Consider the following 12294-nt stretch of genomic DNA (forward strand, 5'->3'; position numbering starts at 1 on the left):
ATTGTTGTTTATGTAGAGAACAGACTAGCAGTTGGGGAGATGGCACTGGTTCATTTCAATAGCAGCTGAAGAGAAGTAATACAGAAACAGGGCATCCCCACTATACATCCCAAAAATGTGGGCGTATAGTGAAACGACATAAAGACATAAAGTGAGGAATTTTTTTCCCATGGCTGACTTCTGTTTGGGCAAATGGTTCTTTTTATGGTTTTTTTTTTTTTTTGCATGAAATGAGAGTGGGGAATGGGAGGGCTTATAACACAATTCCTAGAAGCGTCAACAAACTTTTTTAAACAAACTTACAATTTTCAGAGGAAAATTAGCCCAGTTTTAAATTCAGTGACATTCCCCCAAAATAAACACTTGGGATTAAATGAATGGAATTCTTGAAAAAATGTGTTTCTAAAATTTATAGTAAAATATTATGAAATCGATAAAAGTACCTGCTCAGCTGTTAAATACTCAGAATAACCAAAAAAGAAAAATATAGTAACTATTTGGGCAAGGCTTTGAATAGTACTAGCAGTGGGTGCAATTCAAAATGATCTGGACAAACTGGAGAACTGGTCTGAGGTAAACAGGATGAAGTTTAATAAGCACAAATGCAAAGTGCTCCACTTGAGAAGGAACAATCCATTTCACACATACAGAATGGGAAGCGACTGTCTAGGAAGGCTACTGCAGGAAGGAATCTAGGGGTCATAGTGGGCCACAAGCTAAATGAGAGTCAACAGTGTGATGCTGTTGCAAAAAAAGCAAACATGATTCTGGGACGCATTAACATGAGTCTTGTGAGCAAGACCCAAGAAGTCATTCTTCCACTCTACTCTGGGCTGATTAGGCCTCAGTTGGAGTATAGTGTCCAGTTCTGGGCACCACATTTAAAGAAAGAGGTGGAGAAATTGGAGAGGGTCCAGAGAAGAGCAACAAGAATGATTAAAGATCTAGAGAACGTGACCTATGAAGGAAGCCTGAAAGAAGGAAGCCTTGTTTAGTTTGGAAAAGAGATGACTGAGAGGGGACACGATAGTGGTTTTCAGGTATCTGAAAGGGTGTTACAATGAGAAGACAAAAAAAAATTTCTTCTTGGCCTGTGAAGATCGAACAAGAAGCAATGGTCTTAAACTGCAGCAAGGGAGGTTTAGGTTGGACATTAGGAAAAAGTTCCTAACTGTCAGGGTGGTTACACACTGGAATAAATTGCCTAGGGAGGTTGTGGAATCTCCATCTATTAGGCATTATCTAGATGGTACTGGTTCCTGCCATGAGGACAGGGGGCTGGACTTAATGACCTCTCGAGGTACCTTCCAGTTCTAGTTTTCTATGATTCTGTTCTCACTTAGGCTGAGGTAAATCTGGACAAGCTCCGTGGGTTGAATGGTGCTACACTGGTATAAATCTAGTTCTGTGACAACAGAGCGAAGCCCATAGTGCTTGTCTGCTTCACTTCTCAAAGTGTTCTATCATGGTGATTGGTAAATATTACTCTCATTTTAGAGACGGAAAATTCAGGCATAAAGAGAATTAATTATTTACCTGGAAGAAAGGGTCCAGAACAGAACCAAGGTATTCTGACTTCCTAGTCTTTTCTCTAAACAATTTGACTTTCCCCAGAGGGAACCTGCCATGTAAGATAGCGTGACTGGTAATATATGACTGGAGTAGTCTCCGTTATGGTTGCACTGCTGTTGAAGTATTATTGGTCCTAGGATATTAGACACAAGGAACGTAGCTTGAAAAGTTTGTGTCTTTCATCACTACAGAAGTTGGTCCAGAAAAATATATTACCTCACCCACCTTGTGTATAGAATGGTCTCAGTATGTTAAAGACAATTTAAATTCTATTTTTATTTATTCAGTGTCTGTAGGTCCTCCATTCCTGTTTGTTTATTCCACAGAGAAGAGGTATAGAGCATTCGTTATGCCTTGGAGCAACCACCTTGAGAGGAGAGAGAAAAGTTCAGTCTCCATATATCAGTGTGAAAATACTGGTTTTAATCCTTGTCCATTCTTTTCATTGTGGCTGCCACTGATTGCCATTTGCTGCACTGCCATTGTCTCGTGGGAAATTGCTGTGACCACCAAATCAGGTCGCTGAACAGCCATCAGTTGCAAATAACTTTGGCGACTACCAGTCTGGGGCTGGTAGATTTGAACCCTCACTCGAGATGTACATCAGGATGTCTAGTAAGAAATCATTGGCATCATCTAGAAAAGAAAAAATGCAAACCGTTTCATAAATAAGTCATCTGTTTTGTATTTGTAAAGTGGATGCTTCAAGTCCACTGAACATAAGATACAGTGTGAACAGCGATACTAAGTGCAGTGTAGTAGGAGTATCTAACTTTGTGATTGCAGGCGGGTCTTTTTTAAAATCTAATTTAGTTGAAGCAGTCCCCCAATCCTCATTTTTCATATATTATAGTCAACCTGTCATCTTAATGAACTGTTACAGTGGAGTATCACAGATGGTGTCAGGTAGGCATATTAATATTAACAGCCTCCAACCATCTGTTTTATTTCCATTGCCAGTAAGAAAAACCTGGAGACCAAGAATTGTTAAAAAGGGTAAACATTTTAACTAACAACTAGTTGAATTAATGTATATATCTCTTCTAGATTCTGAAGGCTACTCACTTGCATCCACTGGTTTTAATAGGTGTGAAACGCTAATAGTTGCCATGTTCTTAAGAGTGCTCTCCTAGTTTTCTAGGATAGTCTGGAGTGAAGAAACAAACACACTATGCTATGCTAGATATTTTGATATTTTTAGAGACGTTAAAATGAAAACTCCTTCTCACATTTTTTGAGTGCCATACTGTCGAAACCATTGCAATCAAGTACAGGTTGGACCTCCCAGATCCAGCACCGTTGGGACCTGACTAGTGCCGAACATGAGAATTTGCCGGACCAAGGGGTATCCCCTGCCACATACCCTGAGCTAGCTGGCTTCTGCCTCTGGCCCACTCTGCTGCCTCCCCAGCCAGGCTGTCCATCATGCTGCCCCTCTTCTCCCCTAGGCTCTGGGCTGCCATAGGTTCTCCGCCTCCAGCACTGGCTTCGCGCTGCCCTGGATGGCCAGTTTTCCCTAGCTCTGCGCTGCCGCATGCTGCCGGGCAACCCCATGCTGCCGCTGGTAGATGGGGTTCTCCAGCTCACAGCCCCGCACTGCCTGAGTGGCTAAGGTTCCCTGCCCCACACTGCCGTGTGCTGCCGGGCTTCTACAGACCTTAGCCCTGTGCTGCTGCGGGTAGCCAGGTTTCCCCAGCTTCACGCTGCTGCACGGTACCGGGCTTCTCCGACACCCAGCCCCATGCTGTTGAAGGCAGATGGAGTTCTCCAGCCTCCGGCTCCTTACTGCTGTGGACAGCCAAGGTTCCCAAGCCCCGCACTGTCACATGCTGCTGGGATTCTACGGCCCCCGTGCCAGCCTCTGCACTGCTGTGGGGCTTCTCTGGCCCTGAAGCCCCCAGCCCTGGCCGGGCTGCTGGTCCTCCTGCCATTAGGCTCCCAGGCTTTCTGGTCCAGGGATGTTGTTGGACCAGAGAGTGCCAGATTTTAGAGGTGCAACCTGTCCTGGTCTACTAGATTGTCTGGTAAGAACATAGTAAAGAATTTTTGTCAGTGAAATTATTTGTTCATAATCAAAAGATGGGAAGGATTACTAATTTCTTCTTTTTCCCTTTAAAATGGATAATTGTACTTTACATTATTTAAAAATTCAAACCGAGGTAATACTTGTAATGTGTGTATGTTGGAGGAGGGGAGGGGAGGAGAAAGCTAATGTTTTGATGTGAGGGGAGAAAATCTCCAAAAAAAAATTGTATTACAAAAGTAAATTTTTATAGGATGCTTTGTGTTCATATTTTGAATGTGGGAACTGTGCGTAACTTTACGTATAAAAGTCCCCATGGAAGCTAGTAGGGCAATAAATTATAGTTAATTGATTATTCAATTAACTGTGAAATAGGGCAGTACTCTGTAATGTATCTTGTATAGCATTAGTTATAGCGTAAATGGTGATTGCGATTAGATTTCCAGAGGGGCCACACTGAGATTTCCTTTGCAGTTTGCCTTACTTGAGCATAGGGCAGACAATCCCCAAAACTGGTCGTTATTCTAATATTTAGATTCACCAAGCTGGCATCAAAAAGCTTCCACAGTGCCTTACTGGTTACTCAAAAGTAAAAAATGCAGTTTCCTTAAAGCAGCCGAGACTTGATAGCCAAGTATGATGAGGATCACTGAAAATCTTGTTCTGCCAATCCCAAAGTATCAAATACTTAACACGCTAACTTAATGGTTATCTCAGATCTTACCCAGAAACACGCTTATAGCCCATTCTTATTTAATAAACTAAGATTTAGCAAAAAAGAAAATTGCATGAAGATATGAATCGAGTTCTAAGGTTAGTTTCATAGGGAATGTCTACACTTGCACCCTCTTTCGAGAGAGGGATGCAAATGAAGATATTGAAAATTGCAAATGAATCCGGGATTTAAATATCCCACGCTTCATTTGCATATTTGCATTGTAGTGCTATTTTGAAATAACAGATGCTGTTAAGACATGGTTATTTTGAGAGAAAACCCTTCTCTCGAAATAACCCTTATTCCTCATACAATGAGGTTTACCATTTATTTCGAGCGAAGGGCTTTCTTTCGAAATAACCACGTCTTCTTATTTCGAAATAGCGCCATATGTGAATATGCAAATGAAGAGTGGGATATTTAAATCCTGGCTTCATTTGCAATTTCAAATCTCTTCATTTGCATCCCTCTGTCAAAAGAGGGTGCAAGTGTAGACATACCCATAGTGAGCTTTTAGAGTTGCAAAGAGTCCTTTTCAGAATTACTTCATTAGGTTATAGTCCAATATCAGGGTGATCTAGAAAGGAACCAGAGTCCTCACTTTTGTGATTCAAACTTCCTGTGATGAAACTTAAGCTGAACTAAGATTAAAAGATTAAAAGGTCTTTAAAGTGCTACCAGACTATTTGTTGTTTTTTAAGTTTATCCTGTACAGACTAACTCGGCTACCCCCTGAAGGCTGGAATCCCTGACCCTTGATTCCCCTCCATTCTCTGCTGGGCTGGAGCTGTCCTAATGGTGATCAGGGAAGTTCTTCTTGGTACCTTGCCTGCAGGTGCTGTGTCCCCATCTTGCATTGGCCAGGAACAGCACCCTCCCCCACTTTAACTCCCTCCCTGAGCCCGCACTCCTAGTCCAGAGCCCTCTCCTGCACCCCACTCCTGCCATATTCTGTTCCAACTCAGAGCCCAAACCCTCTCCCACACCATAATCCTCTGCCCTAGCCCTGAGCCCCTCCCTCACTCCCTCCAGACCCTGCACCCTCACCCCCAGCCCTGATCTTGCTCCTGCACCTGAACCCCTGCCTACACTCCACACCCTTATCCACACCCCAGGCCCCCTGTTCTAAGCCCACTCTGGCATTCCAAAATCTCTTGGCCCCAACCTGGAGCCATCTCTCACACCCTAGAGCCCCTCTGTGGCAGCATGGAGTTCTCTTTCACATCCTGAATCCCTCCTTTGTGTCCCCATGCTAGAGCCTAGGACAGTGGTCCCTAACACGGTGCCCGCCGGGGCATTTATGTGCTCCCGCTGAAACATCTGGGCTGGCTCCTTCCCAGGCACGTGGCGCATGGGCGGCCCCTGCCCAGGGCGCACAGCACATGCGCAGTGCTGGCCCCGGGCTTAAGGTGCGTGGGTGGCCCCGCCCCTGGACACCCGACACGTGAGTGGCCCCGCCCCTGGACTCCCGGCAGCCATGGAAGGTTGTGGATCACTGGCCTAGGAGAAGCCCTGAGCTGTGTGTCACCTGAGTGATTTTTTTTCTGGGGGTCAGTGGTTCCTGATAGGAAAAAGGTTTTCCCTGATAGGAAAAAGGTTCCCTGGTTTACATGGTTAACATCTAACAAGGTACAAGTAAACACATACAATTAGTATTCCCTCTAATTCTCTGATAATACTGGCTTGTATTTCAAAGTGGTAGTCTATCTAACACAGCCCTAATTATTTTCGTGCTTTCCTAACAATTCCGCTGTGTAGGAAAGATAGAAAATATGGCAAAAGACCAGCTTGGCTTAACAAGGAGATCTTGCATGATCTCAAAATAAAAAAGGAGTCATATAAAAAATGGAAACTAGGACAAATAACAAAGGATGAATACAGGCAGTCCCCGGGTTACGTACAAGATAGGGACTGTAGGTTTGTTCTTAAGTTGAATCTGTATGTAAGTCGGAACTGGCACCAGCCGCTGCTGAAACTGATCAGTTTCAACAGCGGCTGAATCTGGACACCAGTTCCACTTACATACAGATTCAAGGTAAGAACACCAGGCGTCCCCAAGTCAGCTGCTGCTGAAACTGATCAGCAGCTGATTCCAGGAAGCCCAGGGCAGAGCAACTCTGCCTCGGGCTTCCTGTAGTCAGCTGCTGGTCAGTTTCAGCAGCGGCTGACTTGGGGACGCCTGGGGCAGAGCAGCTCGGGTGCTGCTGGGTTGGTCCAGTAGCGCGGCCGTTCCTCGGCGCTACTGGACCAACCCAGCAGCACCCCAACTGCTCTGCCCCAGGCATCCTGATTCAGCCTCTGCTGAAACTGATCAGCAGCGGCTGAATCAGGACGCCTGGGGCAGAGCAGCTGGGGTACTGCCGGGTTGGTCCAGTAGCACCAAGGAGCGGTGCTGCGAGACCAAGCGGCAGTGCCCCACCTGCTCTACTACAGGCCCCCGGCTTTGCTCCACGTCTCCCTGGTCTGCTGGGGGGGCACTAGCTGCGTCCCCCCCCAGCAGACCAGGGAGACGTGGAGCAAAGCGGCGGAGGACCCGGGCCAGACCGCGGCGCTTCCAGATCAGCGCCACGGTCCGGCCCGGGTCCTCCGCGGCTTTGCTCAGCGTCTCCCTGGTCTGCAGACCAGGGAGACGCTGAGCAAAGCGGCGGAGCACCCAGGGCCAGACCCGCGGCCACTTCCAGATCAGCTGGAAGCGCTGCTGGTCCGGCCCTGGGTGCTCCGCCGCTTTGCTCCCCGTCTCCCTGGTCTGCTGGCTCCCCCAGCAGACCAGGGAGACGGGGAGCAGCTTTTCTCGCCCCGGAGGAGGCGGGCGGCGGGACCAGGCGTCCCGCCGCTCCAGTCCTCCGGAGTGAGAAATCCCCGTTCATAACTGCGGATCCGACATAAGTCGGATCCGCGTAACTCGGGGACTGCCTGTATAGGCAAGCAACACGGGAATGCAGGAGCAAGATTAGAAAGGCAAAGGCACAAAATGAGATCAAACTAGCTACAGGCATAAAGGGAAACAAGAAGACCTTTTATAAATACATTAAAAGCAAGAGGAAGACCAAGGACAGGGTAGGCCCACTGCTTAGTGAGGAAGGAGAAGCAGTAACAGGAAACTTGGAAATGGCAGAGATGCTCAATGACTTCTTTGTTTCGGTCTTCACTGAGAAGTCTGGAGGTGTGCCTAACGTAGTGAATACAAGCAGAGAGAGGGTAAGTTTAGAAGATAGGATACACAAAGAACAAGTTAAAAATCACTTAGGAAAGTTAGATGTCAGCAAGTCACCAGGTCCTGATGAAATGCATCCCAGGATACTCAAGGAGCTGATAGAGGAGGTATCTGAGCCTTTAGCTATGATCTTTGAAAAATCATGGCAGACAGGGGAGATTCCAGAAGACTGGAAAAGGGCAAATATTGTGCCCATCTATAAAAAGGGGAATAAGAACAACCCAGGAAACTACAGACCGGTCAGTTTAACGTCTGTCCCAGGGAAGATAATGGAGCAGGTAATTAAGGAAATCATATGCAAACACTTGGAAGGTAATAAAGTGATAGGGAGTAGCCAGCATGGGTTTGTGAAGAACAAGTCATGCCAAACTAATCTGATAGCTTTCTTTGATAGGATAACGAGCCTTGTGGATAAGGGAGAAGCGGTGGATGTCATATAACTAGACTTTAGTAAGGCATTTGATACGGTCTCGCATGATATTCTTATTGATAAGCTAGGCAGATATAACTTAGATAGGGCCACGATAAGGTGGGTGCATAATTGGCTGGATAACCGTAGTCAGAGAGCCGTTGTTAACGGTGCTAAATCCTGCTAGAAAGGGATAACAAGTGGAGTTCCGCAAGGGTCTGTTTTGGGACCCGTACTGTTCAATATCTTCATCAATGACGTAGATATTGGGATAGAGAGTACGCTTATTAAGTTTGCAGATGATACCAAACTGGGTGGGGTTGCAACTTCTTTGGAGGATAGGGACATAATTCAAAATGACCTTAGCAAGTTAGAGAAATGGTCAGAGGTAAACAGGATGAGGTTTAATAAAGAGAAATGCAAAGTGCTCCACAATCAGTTCCGTACATACAAGATGGGAAGCAACTGTCTAGGAAGGAGCATGGCGGAAAGGGATCTAGGGGTCATAGTGGACCACAAGTTGAATATGAATCAACAGTGTGATGCTGTTGCAAAAAAAGCAAATATGATTCTAGGTTGTATCAACAGGTGTGTTGTAAGCAAAACTCGTGAAGTCATTCTGCCGCTCTACTCCGCGCTAGTTAGGCTTCAGCTGGAGTACTGTGTCCAGTTCTGGGCGCCACATTTCAAGAAAGATGTGGAGAAATTGGAAAGGGTACAGAGAAGAGCGACAAGAATGATTAAAGGTCTAGAGAACATGACCTATGAAGCCAGGCTTCATGAACTGGGCTTGTTTAGTTTGGAAAAAAGAAGATTAAGGGGGGACATGATAGCGGTTTTCAAATATCTAAAAGGGTGTCACAAAGAGGAAGGAGAAAATTTGTTCCTCTTGGTTACTGAGGACAGGACAAGGAGTAATGGGCTTAAAGTGCAGCAGCGGAGGTTTAGATTGGACATTAGGAAAAAATTCCTAACCGTCAGGGTGGTCAAATATTGGAATAAATTGCCAAGGGAGGTGGTGGAATCTCCCTCTCTGGAGATATTTAAGAACAGGTTAGATAGACATCTGTCAGAAATGGTGTAGACGGAGCTTGGTCCTGCCTTGAGGGCGGGGAGCTGGACTCGATGACGTCTCGAGGTCCCTTCCAGTCCTATTATTCTATGATTCTATGATTCTAACATGTCTCTAAAGGTTGAATTGGGTCATTTAGTTGTTTAATCCTTTTTGGCTTTATTGTCACAGTGACAATAATGCAGGCTCCTAGATCATCCTTCCTCACGTCTTCCATAATCAAAAATAAAAACAATAAATGGAACTAAGTGCTTTTGAATTTCACGATAATGCAGTTGTACGGAACAGACCACACAGTGATTCCTACGGAAGGCTTGTACCCCTTACAGGAAAATTAGGGTTCTACATGTTTTGTGCACGCAAGACTTGGTCCAGCTGCACTCACATGAGCAGTTGTATTCTATTTAATTATCTGTAATCTGCCTAAAAATAAACTCCAGAATCTGAAAATCCTAACTCTTGATTTTGTACTCTGCAATGGTAGGGTAAGTTTAATTGTTATGGCTGCTTTCATACAGCGTTTTCTGCTTTTATTTGTTTGTTTCAATCTTTTCATACTCTATTGAAGTTGCCTTTAACAACATCCCCCCTGCTCCTGATACCTATCTATTGATGGAACAAATCACTTTTTATGAGGGTAAGAGTGCAGAGAAACATGGGTTGTGGCTCCTACAGATTTCTCTTGTATGCAATAATCGTGATTTTAGAACAGGAAAGGAGTGTTATTGTTTTATTGTTAATGGGGAAAATGTTTGAGCTATATGAGCATTTCAGTAAAATTGAGCAGGGGTTCTCAAACATCATTGCACCGTGACTCACTTCTGACAACAAAAATTACTACATGACCCCAGAGGGGGGACCAAAGCCTGAGCCTGTCTGAACTCTGCCTCCCCAGGCTGTGGTATGCTATTCTTGCACAGCTCCCATTTGCCAGCACCATTTCCCGTAGCTCCCTTTGGCTGGGAACAGCACGAGAACACTAAGGAATAGTTACTCACTGCTTAAGTACTGTGTCCAATCTAACTAGCTCAAGCATTAGAAAAGATTCTGAAGCAGTGGGCTTAGTTTTTCCAAATCAGTTTGAATTTTTTCACACTCCTTTCCTTCAATTTCTCTCTCCTGGTTTCAGATCAGTTCTCAGTTCACAAAGCGGATCCAGAGTAAAATCCGAGACCTGCTGCAACAAATGGAAGAGGGGCTAAAGACAGCTGACCCACATGACTGTTCTGCATATACTGGCTGGGCAGGTGAGAAGTCTGGGATATTAATAGAACATTTTAAATTAACTGGCTTATTGTCGTCCCTGATGATTTACACTCAGGTGTGAGTATTTTGTGTTCTGACAGAAATGGCAATTGCATCATAATCTCGTGGTAGGTCTGTATGAGCCTGATTTTGCAAGGTTCTGGGTCCCTTGGCTGTTAATATTAGTGGGAGCATACTCACTTGAATTGAATGGACATTGGACCTGGCCCTAAGAAAGAAAATTGGTTTCTGTACTTTAGGAGACGTACTGCACAAAGAGAGTATATCATCAAAGACAAGTTTGCTTTTTTTGTTTATTTTAAAAATGTTTTACTGATGCAGAGTATTTTCCCCTTTGTCCATGAAATTGAATTGTGTTTCATGATCCAGTGGCTGATGGCCAGACAGCTGTGAAAGTAGGAGAGTGAGAGAGGGGTTTGTTTTGCACCCAGGAGTCAGGAATTCTTGCTCTGACCTAAACACTTTTCCACATGGAGCTGGATAAATGTTGTGGGGTGTGATGGATGGGGAGGGGTAATACCCTTTTCTAGACATTCCAGCATTCAATAACTAAATTGCCTGTAAAGGGTTAAACCCAGAACATTAGGTATCCAGGAAATGTTGGCAGGGAGCCAGGAGAGCCAATGGAAAGAGAGTGAGTAATGTGAAATGAAACAGGTTGTGCTTGCTTCACTCTCCTTTGTGTGTGAGTTCAGTGCGAGAGCTGGGAGAGAATGGACTGAGCCAGGAATAAGGCATAGATTTTCCAGCAATATCCATGTCTAAGAAAACTAACAAACCTTAAACTTTGGAACAACCAGGATGTAAGTAGAACAGGAAATGTTTATTTAGGCACGACCAGGCTATTTTTTTTATTTTGTGGTTGTCAACTGTTTGCTGAATGTCAGGGGAGCAAGTCTCTGTGCTTTTAATCAGCTTTTTTTTCAGTTGCTCTGTAACACCTCGCAACCAAGCATGCTTTACAATATGTATCTTCTTTGTTTTGTTAATAAAATCATCTTTTTAAGACTGCGATCTGATTCCTGTGTCTTAGAAAGCAGGAGATTCTGTGTCCATGTGCTTGAGACAGAGAAGTCATCTATTAGAAATTACAGTTTGTTTTCAAACTCTCTCCTAAGGCAGAGTTAAAGAGTTTGGGGTTATCCCACAGGAAGAAATTCCCAAGTACATCTTCCTGGCTTCAAGAGCTTTTTGCATCTGGGTGGAGGCAGCGTACCACCCAAGGTCAGGGAATCTGTGATATTGAAGAGTGTTTTAAGCAAAACCCCTTTGGGCCAAGATATTTTAAGAGATTTTGTGGGCCACTCAAAATGCCAGAGTGGGGGGCAGCCTTGGCACGGGGGCTGATAATTGAATATTAAGGAATGCTTCGAAAATTAAGTGCTATGCAAGTGCAATGAAAAAATGTCAGTTAGCCAGCTTGATCTTCATGGCAAAAAATGCCGTCGTCGAGTTTGATTTTTCTAATTCACCTGCATACAGCTCTTCTAGTTGCCAAAAGATTTCTCCATCTTGGCTCACCTCTGTGTTTTGGCGTGATTAGGAGCAGGGTTCACACTAGTGTTCTAATGGTTACTCTGTAGACAGTTTTGAAGTTGAGGATCATGCTAGCATTCAGGCCCTGAATTCACACCCTTCCCTAGCTTCTGAGCCCTAGCTTGTCTGCACAGCCAGTTTTAAAGCACTGATAGGGCTTTTGCTAGCCAGAGTCTGTCGATCCCTTTTGGGAGGTTCACACGGAAATATTGTGGGACACCTAAGTGCCTTAAGTGTTTCTACAGTGGGAAAACTTCCTGCCCTGGCCAGATCAATCTGCAGACAGTAATGCATATTTGCAGTTTTTCCTGTGAGGATTCATTCTATTACCTTCTTGTCATGTGGGCGCACCAACAACTGGGCTGAGAGAACCTCTCCAGTGGTAAATTTGAGAGAGGATTTGCCTGCATTCAGGTTTTAATTCTGCCCGTGGAGGTGTAGCACTTTCCATTCTTCCCAGTGATTCTGGGAGGGAAGCTGACTGCTG

General features: G+C 44.8%; 1 protein-coding gene across 2 annotated transcripts in view; it reads left to right on the forward strand.

The window, feature by feature from the left end:
* Positions 1 to 12294, forward strand: part of LANCL2 (LanC like glutathione S-transferase 2) — a 56767-nt gene that overhangs the window by 19394 nt on the left and 25079 nt on the right. For both annotated transcript variants that reach the window (XM_075921719.1, XM_075921720.1), the window contains exon 2: positions 10135 to 10252. In XM_075921719.1, coding sequence (XP_075777834.1) covers positions 10135 to 10252 — 118 coding nt within the window. The remainder of the gene's footprint in view (positions 1 to 10134; positions 10253 to 12294) is intronic.

This window comes from Pelodiscus sinensis, chromosome 2 (assembly GCF_049634645.1).
Source record: "Pelodiscus sinensis isolate JC-2024 chromosome 2, ASM4963464v1, whole genome shotgun sequence".
In the NCBI taxonomy this organism is placed as follows: domain Eukaryota; kingdom Metazoa; phylum Chordata; order Testudines; family Trionychidae; genus Pelodiscus; species Pelodiscus sinensis.